This window comes from Antennarius striatus, chromosome 6 (assembly GCF_040054535.1).
Source record: "Antennarius striatus isolate MH-2024 chromosome 6, ASM4005453v1, whole genome shotgun sequence".
NCBI classification, from domain to species: domain Eukaryota; kingdom Metazoa; phylum Chordata; class Actinopteri; order Lophiiformes; family Antennariidae; genus Antennarius; species Antennarius striatus.
The window spans coordinates 16,334,088-16,348,183 of NC_090781.1; the positions used below are offsets into that span (position 1 = coordinate 16,334,088).

Genomic DNA, 14,096 nt, shown 5'->3' on the forward strand with positions numbered 1-14,096 from the left:
ACCATAAAAATATGTAAAACTGTCATCCGCGTTTGAGAGCAGCCTTATGTGCAGGTGAAGGTTGGTTCAGGATGAAGAGAAGTAAAACACTTCAGGAATAATGAATTAATCTGATGGCCTAACAAAGGAACAAGGTTCTGATAAACACAAAGCCATGTCTATGCAACTAAAGACTTAACAATATGAACACAGAAGGAAATATAGGTAGAGATCATATGGTTCTGGGGTACTACCGTTGATGATTTTACTTTTATCTGCAACTTTTCCATCTTTGAAGCTCAACTACAACTCCATTAAAACAGAAGAAAGAGGACAAAAGCTAAATTAGATTTTTTTTCATTACATTGTAGACTTTGAGAAGATGAATCCTTGCACACAATTCTCCAAAATTGCTCCTTTGAGATGGAAGAAAATGTAATTTCATTACAGTACAAACTGGACCCTGTTAGAATTACTGTGGGATCTTTCAATATCTTCAGAACCTTTATGAATCTGCCCCTGCACTCATGGCACCCCATATCCTGTAGGTTTATTTGCATGGCTGCCTTCAATCTCATCCCAAACTTCTATCATACACAATTTGTGATGGAATTCAGAAGAACAAAAAGGTAAAATAATGATTTTTCTCATCTGGTTCAAAGTTTTCTGTATTATATGTGGTTTGAATGGACATCATTTGGGTACATGCTCTATTTCTGTTTGCAATGAAGTCAAGTACAGTCAAACCTCGGTTTTCGAACGCTTCTGTTCTCGACCAAATCGGTTTTCGACCAGAAAGTCCGAGAATTTTACGTCTCTGAACTCGACCAAAATTCGGCTCTCGACCAAACCGAAAGAAGCCGAGCATACCTGAACGCGACTTACTCGGGAGCCGAGCGAACTCGAATGCCCAGGATACTTCCTCCGTAGCGCATTCGTGTTCAAAGTTCGATAGGATATCTTTTATTAAAATAAAACACAGCGTCTATTTCTACCCTTTTTTATTTATGGTATTTATCGGCATCTTGACGCAGGAGAGCATGAACCAAAGAGCGCAAAAAACAATGGGGACAGCTGTTAAAAGGTAAATGACCAACATTATTATTCTTTACTCTATCCTTTGTTTTTTACGTTATGCACAACTCTCATTTATTGTGTAATAATCTAATCGTAACATATATTTTTTAATGTTTTGATGCATTGTTATGCTTTATAAAACATTTATGTCGGAATTTTTGTGGGCTTGGAATGGATTAGGGCATTTGCATGGAAACCGCGTTTCTACTTACGTAATTTTCTACTTACGTAATTTCTTCCGGAACCAATTAATTTCGTAAGAAGAGGTACCACTGTAAAACCAAATTGAATTGATATCCATAAGAGCTGTTCATGGTAATGCAGTTAAAAGTGTCATTCAATAGCTTAAGCTCAATGTGAATGAAAAATTTGCAGCACTTCATGTTAGAAATAATGTCATGCAACAAAATACTTTTCCATCTATTCATAACTGGAGGGGCAAAAGGCAAAGGTGGCATTAAATAAGTAAAAATAATAAATCAAAATAGAAAAATGACTGAAAAGATGATGAGGGTTAAGTACGCACATGAAGAGTCTATTATCAAGACAATCATTGATGAACCAAATCAGTTCACACCAGAATTTTTATTCCCAGAGAAGATTTCCTGAGAACAAAGCTGAGGAAAGTGTGAGAGGGAAAGCTGTCAGAGACTGCAGCCATTGCAGTACCACTCTCAAGTCTGAACATGCCAAGGGCTACAATTTGTCCTGCTCCACAAAGTGGATTTCTGTTGTGCCAGAAAATGTTATAATTAATCTCTAGTGTGCTAACAAAGCGAGGTGAAAGCATGGCAAACATTCTCAGCTGTGGCACTCATGCAGTGGGTCAAAGCAAAGACATTATTAGCTGCCTTTATCTTTCCACATATGAGTCCTCTTGTGGAGACACATGCAGACTGCCATTGGCTTATCCTGATGTGACAATGTGTCCAAATCTCTAGACATCTCTGCTGACTTCTGGGAATACAGTAACTACTCCACAGTGAATTATGAAACCAGACTTCTCATATTTGTTTAGGAAAAAAATACTCCAGACAAAATACTATGTAGATCATTATGAATCTGGGACGGATGATCATCATATAGTCCCACATGCTGTCATACTTAATTGGGAAAAGGTCCAAGACAAGAAAACTCATTCTCTTTAATATGATGCTGAACCACATCATCATTAAACCCAGACAATTTCTGAACCCTCTAATAAGGGATGCTGGGAAGTCCATTAAATCAATTAAAGTGCTTAGAATATTGAGAAGACCTTCAACTCTGAACCCCTAATCCCTTCTCTCCTCCCTCACAGACAGCAGCCCTGCTTCTGTTCATCCACAGCAACATACCTCATTGGATATGAACAGCACTCACTGACATTAACATCGACTCAAAGAGCTTCGCGTTAACTCGGATCATCTGTTCGAGTCTCCAGAAAACACTGAAGTTGAGGCTTGGCTGAACGTGTAAACTGTTTTTCTGTGAGTATCCAGTGATCGGTCAGCCCACCTGGTCTGTGACCATGTCAGTGTTCACTTCACGAAAACCCACGGAAAATACTCATCATATTGTCATTGGGAATAAATAGTTATTGCGCTGTGTTTGCTTTGCCAACAACACTGCCGTCATTCATTTTTGGACAGCATTCAATATTTGGGACTGAGGAACATCATGCAATCAGACAGAGACATACCACAAAAATGTTTGCTTACCAAATTCAGCACCGTTTCAACAATATCCCTGTTGTTCACCTCTCCAACCTGTATCAGTTCGGTGAGAACAGCAAATTTCATTTTGATATTCCGGATTGGAACAGACGGATTGATAAACCCAGAGGGGAGGACGAGTGAAGATGAGCCGGACATCATCATCATCAGCGTATCACCGGTGGAAGCGGACGCTGCAGCCGTCTGCTGCCTGAGACCTGCTGGGGGTCGTCGGTTCGAGAGCGACACCGAGCCCGGCATCATCACCGGTCTCTCGCTTGTCATTTCCACTCAAAGCGGCTGTCTCCGGGGGCGAGTTACGCTCTTACCCCCTGGGAACTGAAGCACCGCTCTGATGCATAAAAAATAAACCAAAGAGGAAAAAACACCAGAAAACAAAAAAAAAACAACAATAACAAATCACTCTGTCAGTAGACAGAGTGCCTGGAGAGTGACTGAGTCCGTTGGGTTTTACGGTGTAACTGATCCGACGGACCTGCGCCGTGTTCACGAACACGAGCGTATCCGCCGCTCTCTCGGATGCGCGTTTCCGTCTCCAAGCCTGTGTTACCTCCAAGTTGCCGCCCCCTGTCTGCGGTTCCAGCCGCCACGCCTGCGCTGATGGTGGAGGTGCACAGCGGGAGGCTGACCGCTGGCGGGTCGCGGCCGTGCACTCCACGAGAAAGGTGTGAGCACCGGAGAATTTCATTTAAAATTTAAAATAGAACATGGCTTTTACGACTGAGAGGGTTAACAGTAGGATAATATTACCATGCATATGTATTAATGTTTGTCTGTTGTCAAACTTAACTAATCTGACCAGTTGGTGAAAATTTGATTATTAAGAAAAAAAACTGTCATATCGTAAAATAAATTAGCGTCACATTTGTTCTATTTAGGCGTCACATGTGAAATGTAGTAATTTAGTAAACTGAAATTATCAATTACTATTCCTATTAATGGGAACTTCAGTGTTTTGCTGCAATGCAACCATAAATCAAACGTTTAGACCAGTAAATCATCAGAGATTTTATTTAGTCCCACCATACAATTGGATCTATGGCTATGCAAGGTATCTATACTCACAAGTGTTGGAGATGCCCATCATTTTATTTAATTTCATTTACTTCATTGTTATGTTTTGTTTATTTGTAGGTTTTTATGTCTGTAAGACTACTAAATCAAAACGTTTGAACTGACTGGATAGGAGCAGGCCCCAGAGAGAGGGACATTAGACTGTTTCCAACCCATCTTATCGATGGATTTCTTAAAGAGCAGCATTTGATGCAGACACCTAAAGCCATTTTCTTTGTAATATAAACATGGACACTGTGCTTGCACAGATGCAAATGTCAGACTTCACATATTGTGCACCTGGTGTGTACACTGATGAGGTTGTGAGGCACAGAGGTGACCCTGGATCAACATCTATGCAAAGTAATACAGCAAATCCTATTACAGTGAAATTAATTCCCTCAGTCAACAAAAGCCAAGTTTCTTTCTTGTGCTCCTGTGAGTTATATTAGGGTCTGCTTGTTGGCACATCGGACTTGTTGGCACATCGGACTTGTTGGCACATCGGACTTGTTGACACTACCGACTTGTTGACATGTTGCTTGCAGAATTTGAATCAATAAATGGAAGCAGTAGAAATACATTGATTATCTAATGTATTGCTGACAATTTAAAAAATCTCCTGATGTGCATCCATTATTGTTAACAAATATTGCATATTTACAGAATTTAGTTGTAATATGTGGGCAATCAAATGGTTTGTTGTCAAATGAATTACATAATGTCTGCCTAATGGATTGTAGATATTATGCAGCTCGTAACCTATTTGATGGAAAAGTAGTTTCTCTGGTGTCACGTGGCCAATTCAGTAAATGAAATAAAATTACACAACAGTGATATTGAATCAACAATTGTGTTGGGTAAAAATTCAAAAACAAGAAATGTAAATTAACGAGACATTTTATTTTATTACTGATTTTCTTAATAGTTTTTGATAATGCCAAATTTTCAACAAATTCAAAAAAATCAGTTAATATTTTTTCACTTTAGACACTGACCTGTTCAGGCACATCTAACACTGCAGGAGCAATAATATTCATTAAATTTCTTGATGATTATCCTGATGCTGGAGCCAAGCACAGTCAAATACACACCCATGCCTACCGGAAAACCCAAGCCCGGATAAATACAGAGGGTTGCGTCAGGAAGGGCATCCGTCGTAAAACTTTTGCCAAATCAAAGATGCGAATCAAACCTATGACTTCCATACTGGATCGGTCAAGGCCCGGGTTAACAACGACCGCCATCGGCGCTGTTGACCTACAGGGCGCCGGTGGAAAATTGGATTACTGTTGGTCAAAGAAGGAGAGGAGGAAAGTGTGTTCGCATGAAGAAAGAGAAGAGGAGCGCCAAGAGTATAGGACTAAGAGTAGGGACATTGAATGTTATTATTATTAATAGACATGTTGAACATTTTTTGGTATTCACAATCCATTTCTGTTGACATATACAAGCATTTATTTGCATAAAACAATACAACCAATAACAATAATGAGAACACAGAGCCATCCTATAAAGAAATCAACAACAGTTGTAATACTCAGGATTGAAAACATTGTCAAATAAATGATTTAGTGTCCTTTTTCTGTAGACGGTGCAGACATCTGGCCTATCGCACCTTTGTTGGATGGTGCTGGGGCTACTTGGGGTGCAGAATCCAGGTCGTCATTCCAACCTGTGTGGTCCTTCGCATACGCCGAGTGTTTCCTGAAGACAAAGGCCACTACACTGGATTTAGAATGAGTCTCGGTTGAACCTGGTCATGTAGCTGGCAATGACCTCCTCCTTGTCCGGACGCTCATACTGGGCAGACAGATTATCTGGGACAGGAATGGCCACCATTTCATTTGTGTATGGCATGGAGTCCATCAAGACTTTGTCAAATATGAGGTATATAGATATAGGATATATCTTTACTGTTATTGATATTGTTTGATTCATTTATTTATTTGTATGGTTACTTTTTACTGTGTTTTGTTGTGAGCAATTACCAACAGAATTTCAAAACATGTTTGTTTGAAATATTAAAATATTGCCACACTAACACAATGTTGGCTCTGTCTTATGAGGTTTGATTCTGCATTGTCCCTTCAAAAGCCTTTGGAAAGTGGATCTTGTAGAGGGGTACACCAAACGTAACGAAATAAGGAAGCAAAAGAATATCATATGACATACACAAATCTGTCTCAAAACTTTTTTATACTAAACTCGACACTTACTGTCTTGCTGGAATATTCTAATACACAACACTATTATTTTTTGGTTGATCTCGCCACAGAATATGGCCAAAAATTTACAATCGACAAGTTATTAAAACAAAAGGAAGTTTAAGGAGTTTAAGGCTTTGCATGGGTGGTTGGAGAAGTTCAAAATGTGGACTGGAATTCACTCTGTTGTTTGGCATCGTGAGATAAGAGCGCATGAACCAAAGAGGGCAAAAAACAATGAGGACAGCAGTTAAAAGGTAAATGACCATCATTTTTATTTTTTACTCTATTCTTTGTTTTTTACGTTATGCACAACTCTCATTTATTGTGTGATAATCTAATTGTAACATGTATTTGTTACATGTTTTGATGCATTTTTATGCTTTATAAAACATTTATGTCGGAATTTTTGGGGGCTTGGAACGGATCAGGGCATTTGCATGGACAACGCGTCTCTACTTATGGAATTTTCTACTTACGTAATTTCTTCCGGAACCAATTAATTTCGTAAGTTGAGGTACCACTGTAGTTAATAGCCAATCAGATCACGAGCTGGCGACGCTAAGGCCTTCTAGCTGGCCTCACGTTCATCTGACATGTACGTGTCCTGTGATTGGATACTCACTGTGAGATGGCGGCGCTATGTAGACGCTATGCAGACGCACATTTGAAGAGAAGCTCTAGTGAGAGAGGGTGCGATCCCTGAAGGAGGTAACCTGTTCAAGCTAACCTGTTCTAGCTAACCTGAACTGGCTAACCTATTCTAGCTAGTGTAATGTTCTTGAGGAAAGAAAGAAGAATGGATTTTGTGTTTAAATAAGCCGTTTGAAGAGTTGTTTCAGTGAGTACAAGCATTTCATTTATCTGAGTTTTCATATTTAATGTTCTTGTAATTTAATTTCATTTATATCAAATCAATTATAATGAAATAAAATGATGAATATACTAAAAATGAAAAAAATGCTTGCATCTCCTGGCTCTCAGTCCCTCTCTCATTGACCTTTTCACTGAAGGCCCAGCAACAAATTTCTCCTCAGGAGGACCGTCTACACCAGGGGTATTCAATTAAATGTCACGGAGGTCCGGTTAGAAAAATTTCCTCTTAGTAAAAGGTCCGAACTTAAGTCCAGTTTGTGTCTTATAGCCGGCAACTATATCCACATTATCATTTATTATCAATTTTCAATGCAGGATATGTTTAAGTGAGTGCACAGCTAGCTCTTTTACCTCACCATAAATAAAAGTAGACCCAGGATAATACATTTAAGCCTTTATGTTAGATTGAAGAACACACAAACCTCAGAATTAAAAAATAAAGTGCAAAAAAGAGCTGAAAAATCATTTTCTCGTAAATTAAAGACATCCCAGCCTGAAGTGCTGAACTTCAAGTAAAAAAAAAAAACATGTTCAGAAAGCAGGAATAAAAACTGGCTCTTTCAGGGGAAAAATGCAAACAGAACTTTCTTCATGAGAGAAAGGGGCATGTGGCCTGCTAGTAATTTACTTGTACACAAGTGACCTTGTACATAAGGTGTGCCTGTGCACACCTTGTGGTGGTCACCTTGTGGTGGTCTCTGTAATGTTGGTGAAAGAGACCACTGGACTTGATTTGTTTTTTACGTTATGCACAACTCTCATTTATTGTGTAATAATCTAATTGTAACATGTATTTGTTACATGTTTTGATGCATTTTTATGCTTTATAAAAATGCACATGGTGGTCACCTTGTGGTGGTCTCTGTAATTGCTGCATGTATGCATCAAGCTGTTAATATTTCTGATTTTCTGGTTGCTGCCTGACAGAGGAATAAACATAAATTTTGTCCACTCATTGTTAACCAGCGGTTTTCCTCGTTAACCTCCCTTCATTTGGAACTATGATGTCTCCCTTCTTCTGTGCTCTGCTGTAGCGATAAACTCACAGTGTTAGCAGCAGCGAGCTGTCTCACTTCCTGGTACACTGACAGAGCAGGTAAACAAATGATCTGATTGGCTGAACTGAGTGGCGCTATTATCGTATTAACTGGAGGAGCAGCGCCCGCCGTCTGTAGCCGCGAACTGCAAGTAAAAATGCGCCAAGAAAATTTTCTCTCGTGAATTTATCATGGAGTAGTTACGGGTCCGGACAGAACCATCACACGGTCCGGATCTGGACCACGGTCCGCCATTCGGTGACCCCTGCTCTATGGAAAGAGAGAGAAAGAGCGAGAGAGAATAGGGAAAAAAAGGTGCACCAGATTTTTTTCCCTAGTCGCACCAGTGCTCCCAAATATATGTAATAGTCACCCTGTTAGAAATTTGGACGCATATGCAACCAAAATGGTCGCAGTTTCGAGCCCTGGTGTGGATGTGGTGCACTTGTGCAGCTGTCAAAGTCAAAGTCAGCTTTATTGTCAAGTGTGCCATATACAGTATACACGACATACAGCACAGATGAAATTGAAGTCCTCTCTGACCCACGTAAACAGGCAGTACAACAGGCATCCAAAAGCTGTTGAGTTGATCCATTGGACGTTAAGGAAGTTCTTGAAGATGTTTCGTCTCTCATCCAAGAGACTTCTTCAGTTCTGAATAACTGAAGAAGTCAGTTCTGAAGAACTGGATGAGAGACGAAACATCTTCAAGAACTTCCTTAACGTCCAGTGGATCGACTCAACAGCTTTTGGATAACCATGACCTGGATGACTGAGAACCTGCACAGACAGTACAACAGGCAGTACAACAGGCAGTACAACACAGACAGTACAACAGGCAGGACAGCACAGGTAGTACAACACAGGTAGTACAACACAGGCAGGACAACACAGGCAGGGCAACACAGGCAGGACAACACAGGCAGTACAACACAGGCAGTACAACACAGGCAGTACAACACAGGTAGTACAACACAGGTAGTACAACACAGGCAGGACAACACAGGCAGGGCAACACAGGCAGGACAACACAGGCAGGGCAACACAGGCAGGACAACACAGGCAGTACAACACAGGCAGGACAACACAGGCAGTACAAGAGGCAGTACAACACATACAGTACAGCAGACAGTACAGCACGAAGTATTGGACGAAACACAAGGGATGGTAAACATCTCTATACACTCTAATCCCGTAGGGGAAGTGACGTGTGCGTATTCCCTGAGTTGATGGGGGGAGAGAGAGATAAGTAGTCAGTTGCTGGGGTGAGGGCAGGGCAGTGTGAGGGTAGAGTTCAAGGCTATGGCAGGGGGCAGCGCAGGGAGGGAGTTGAGCTTCCTGACCGCTTGGTGAAAGAAACTGTCCTTGAGCCTGCTGGCTCTGGCCCGCAGACTCTGCAGTCTCCTACCTGATGGCAGCAGGCTGAAAAGGCTGTGAGAGGGGTCGATGGGAGCACCTGCAATGCTGATGGCTTTGCGGGTGAGGCAGGTGTTGTAAATGTCTGTGAGGGAAGGGAGAGAGACACCAGTGATCTTTTCAGCTGTTCTCACGATGCGCTGCAGGGTCTTACGGCAGGAAACGGTGCAAGCGCCGTACCACACTGTGATGCAGCTGGTTAAGATGCTCTCAATGGTGCCTCTGTAGAAGGTGAGCATGATGGGGGGGTGAGGCTCTTGCTCTCCTCAGTTTGCGGAGGAAGTAGAGGCGCTGTTGGGCTTTTTTGGCCAGCGATGCGGTGTTGCGGTCCCAGGACAGTTCCTCGGAAATGTGCACACCCAGGAACTTGGTGCTGCTGACCCTTTCCACTGCAGCACCGTCGACGGTTAGTGGAGCATGCTGGGTGCGTGTTCTCCTGAAGTCCACAACAATCTCCTTCATCTTCTCCACATTCAGATAGAGATTGTTGTCCTTGCACCACATAGCCAGGAGGCTCACCTCATTTATATAGGCTGTCTCATCGTTGTTGTTAATGAGACCCGCCACACTCGTGTCGTGTGTGATTGTAGTGGAAATAAACAAAGAGACTTGTGTCCCTGCTGGAAAATAGCCTGTTTTATACCTGATAGAGGTGATGCAACATCTAGTGTGTTAGTGTATGTCTGTATTTTGTTTCTCTAGCTGTGCTGTCATAAATGATGGTCATTTCAGTCGGTTTTGTTCTATGACGTAGATGTGTGACGTCTATAAAAGGTGCGGCCGCGGGGTTCTTCTGTGTGGGGCTGACGCCGGTTTTGTCCCATTTGAGAGAAGTTATAAACGTCTCAGTCCTGAACGCTACATTGGTGGAAGTGGTTGGAGCTGCTCACAGCATTATGGGATGTATTTATGCAAGTTTGACTAAGGATAGCATCACTGACGGCCTGGGTATGAAATGCACGGCCTGCCACTGGAGAAAACACTGAAAGGCATAAATTCTTTAACATCTGCTCCGATTGGTGGGCTACTGCATGTGTGCCAAAAGAAATGAGAAGAATCGAAATGGCTCATTCCACCTTCATGTCTGAAAAAGGCCTTGTAATGCAGTTTGTCATTGCTTAGGATTTTTTTAAATAAACAAGTTTTGACATTTTCTGAACACGAGAAAAAAATAAAGATACATCAAAAGACATCTTGTCAAATTGATGAGCATGTACATGTGATACATAGACAATTTATATATATGTAACAGTGTCAGTTACATATAGTCAGATATTAGATGTGCACGAGGTTCAGTGGGTAGCGCTGTTGCCTCACAGTATGAAGGCACTGGGTTTAATTCCTATCTGTACAGAGTTTCTATGTTCTCCTTGTGTCTATGTGGGTTCTCCGGCCTCCTCCCATGTCCAAAAACCTGCAGCTTAGGTGAATTGCACACCAAATTGTCAGTAGGTGAAACAAAGAACTACAAATGTGAACAAAGCCTGCTGGGATAGGTTCCTGCAGACCTGTGACCTGCTTAAGCAGCTGTAGAGGGGACAACTGCGACTGTCTTGTCAAGTATAATTGATGGATATGCATGCTGTGCCACTCTGAGGTTGTTAGTGGGTCAGATTTGATCCACTAGAACAGGTGAGCTTGTTATAATATTGTTTCTTAAAATTGCTTATGAATGACTGAGCCTGCATATTATCATCAATTAAATCAGCAAGTAAATTTGACTTACCATGTTCAGGTATGAACAATTCCCTTATAACAATTTAGTTCTGAGGGTATTATCCTTTGCTTTTTATTCTCCTGTTACTTAATGTCCTTTTTAAAGGCCCTTCCCATCCATCCATCTATTCTGTTAAATTTGAGCCATTGGTGTTCATTCCAATGGGACCCATAATATCAGTTAGTACTGAACAGAGATCAAGGGAGAGGGTCTGACTTGCCTTTCACACACAAGAAGTATAGTAAATCAGAAGTGCACATCGAAACTGTTGTTCATACTGATCTGTTTCTTGTTGTTGACTGAGCCTTTTACGCTTTATACACTAGATGTGTTAGATGTTCCTCTTGTCTAACACGTCTTGCTTAATTTATTTTCATTTTTTTAGTAAATTAAAACGAAATTTTTTTTTTTTCAAGCTCTCATTCACAAAGATAAAGATGAAAACACCTCTGTAGGAACAGCTTCATTTTAGCTATCCATTAAGTATAAAGTGGATATCTTGTAACCATTAAAATCAGTTGACATTGATCTGAGATACTGATGTAAAAGCAGGGACCGGGGTTACATGATCAACTTTAAGCTCTCCCTTTCCACGTTATTTGTATGGAAAATCCAGAGAGAAAAAAATACCCATTTAATTCATACTAAATTTCAAATCACTGTTTGATTTCAAGTGTATACATGAACTCCTATAAAAGAGCATGTGTGCCTTTACTGTCACATGGTTCATTTGAACGGCCAGTAGAGGTCCTTCTCATCACAGTGAACAGCAGTTTTCAGTGCAAGTCGGCGCATATGAGGAATTAACTGATTTTGAATGTAAATGTTTCCACAGAAGCATTCCAGTCACTGTGTAGCATTTCTATTTCCCTGAATAGGTTTTTTTAGCTGCTCCACAGATCAGTAGATGTCTGGTAGTTTTTAATGTTGCAGGTTTAAGAATCATTGCTTCAAAGGGTTTGTATTTTTGATAGTTTTATTAAAAAATGTCTCTTGTACTTGACTGTACAATTCAGTACCCTCAAGCTGGTATGATCAAGTCAAACCTTAAGTCAGTCTTTTCACAACAATTGGATGTCAAACTTTAATAAAATTACACTCATTCTGAAATGGCAATACTGGAGCAAAGTAAAACCAGCTTACAATTTTGTACCATGTGTATAACAGGTAAATGGACAGAGAACAAATCAATATATAGAATATTAACATGTGCACTATTAATCCCTTCACATATATGCAATATATACATCTGGTTGGCATGTACAGTATATTCACACTCATATGTACAGAAAGCTGGGGTCTGAATCATAATAGCTTTGAATCTGAAATTAATAACATATAGAAGCTTCCCAGAAGCGTTTAAGAACTTGAATGTCCTAGACATTGTAGTTTTGAGCACCAGTAATACAATATTATTAAAGATAATAATTATCACACTATTTAAAAAAATCCTAGTGCTTAGGACATTGGTAGAATTATTAATTTCCTATTGAATAATCTCAGCACCTATAAGAAGGTGTCTTTTTAATTGTGCAAGAACAGAGGAGCTAAAATTTATTTTCAGAGCAATTCTGCTCTGCGTCAACTATTGCGCTGTAATTTTGGGGTCCTGCTTATAACTTGTGTCCGCCTCTTAGCAATGAATCAAAAGGCTTATTCTTGACATCAAAGCTGAGCTGACATCCTGGCAAGTTTCAGATTTTGGTCTCTGGACCATCTGCAATTATTGGCTGAAATGAGTTTCGGATCCGGGCCGCTTCAGCAGCACAAAGATGGCCAAAAGCTTTGTTGTACCAATCAGGACTTTTTCCCCTGAAATCAAAATAATGTATTCAGTATAGCTTTGTATAAATACCAAACAATGAGTTTCAAATAATTATCTTAAAATCCAAAATAATAATGTACTGATTTAGATTATATTAGCAAGAAAACCTTTTCAAAAAGATGAAGTGATAGTGGGGCTTACTTCAAGTCCACTCTGCAGATGTGAGTGAGTCTGGACTTCCCTGAACCACAGGGCTCTAGCAGGTAGTTGGACTCAAGGACTATAGCTCGTACCCTCCCAGAAGGAGGACAATCCTCATGCTCTATGGAAACAGAAATCAGGGAGCAGGCACCTTTGGGCAAGTCTGTCCTCCATGACCTTAAATGAACAGACATTGATAGAGTGCATACTTTGAGATTTAATAACCATGGCTACTTCCAAAAACAATATGATGCATTTATTTTAATCACCACTCACCTGAGAACCACAAAATCCCTGCTGGGATGAGGGGCCATGCGGTTGAGGACATACTGAAACACCTCTGTCTGCTTGTCCAACGACTCACACACTTTCCACTGCAGGAGATCCACATCCCACAGGTGCCGCTCTCGTAATACACGGTTCAACACCACCGATGGGGGAGCTTCCACCTCAACAGAGACACGCCACCGCCTCAAAGGGTTCCCATCTCCAACCTGGATGAGACATAAATAAAAATCAATCAGCTTAACTTGGGGCTCTGAAAGAAAGGTCTGAAATTAAAGTCAGAAGAATTGCATGAAATTTTACTGCATCAGTGATGCTCTGTTAATACCTCCATAATTTGAGGATGATAAATGACACTGAGATGACATTTTTATGCTTTTATATATGATGCAATAACACTTGTACTCAACTAGCAAAGAAAGGGCACCAACCTTTTTATAATAGAGCTCTGTGTTATCAGAGCTGCTGCAAGACATCCAGTATTTGGACTTTTCCCTGGCCTCTTTAAGCAGGTTCTGAAGTCTCCTCTCCATATGCGTTTGGCACGTTCCATCATCATCTTCCAGCTGTTTGAACAGCTCGCCAATTGTTGGTGCATGCAAGTCAGCCTCAATGTAAGAATTACGAGACTGAGTTACCATCTCATGAGGGATCTAATGGATATAAAAAAGCATCAGGTAAGACTGACAGTAAATATACACAGAGGGTGGCATGTGGACATTGCAGCTTGGCTTGATATCCTTGCATCATCTCAACTATTGGTTCATA

General features: G+C 40.7%; 2 protein-coding genes across 4 annotated transcripts in view; both read right to left on the reverse strand.

Annotated features, from left to right (window-relative positions):
- LOC137596185 (neurobeachin-like) overlaps positions 1–3,035 on the reverse strand; it is a 196,958-nt gene extending 193,923 nt beyond the window's left edge. Inside the window, 1 exon segment of the mRNA XM_068316497.1 lies at positions 2,757–3,035. Coding sequence (XP_068172598.1) covers positions 2,757–3,035 — 279 coding nt within the window.
- A 9,000-nt stretch (positions 3,036–12,035) lies between these two features.
- stard13b (StAR related lipid transfer domain containing 13b) overlaps positions 12,036–14,096 on the reverse strand; it is a 60,042-nt gene continuing 57,981 nt past the window's right edge. For all 3 annotated transcript variants that reach the window (XM_068316470.1, XM_068316469.1, XM_068316471.1), the window contains 4 exons: positions 13,760–13,981; positions 13,320–13,537; positions 13,044–13,220; positions 12,036–12,889 (listed from right to left, as the gene is read on the reverse strand). In XM_068316470.1, coding sequence (XP_068172571.1) covers positions 12,772–12,889; positions 13,044–13,220; positions 13,320–13,537; positions 13,760–13,981 — 735 coding nt within the window. In that variant the 3' untranslated portion in view covers positions 12,036–12,771. The remainder of the gene's footprint in view (positions 12,890–13,043; positions 13,221–13,319; positions 13,538–13,759; positions 13,982–14,096) is intronic.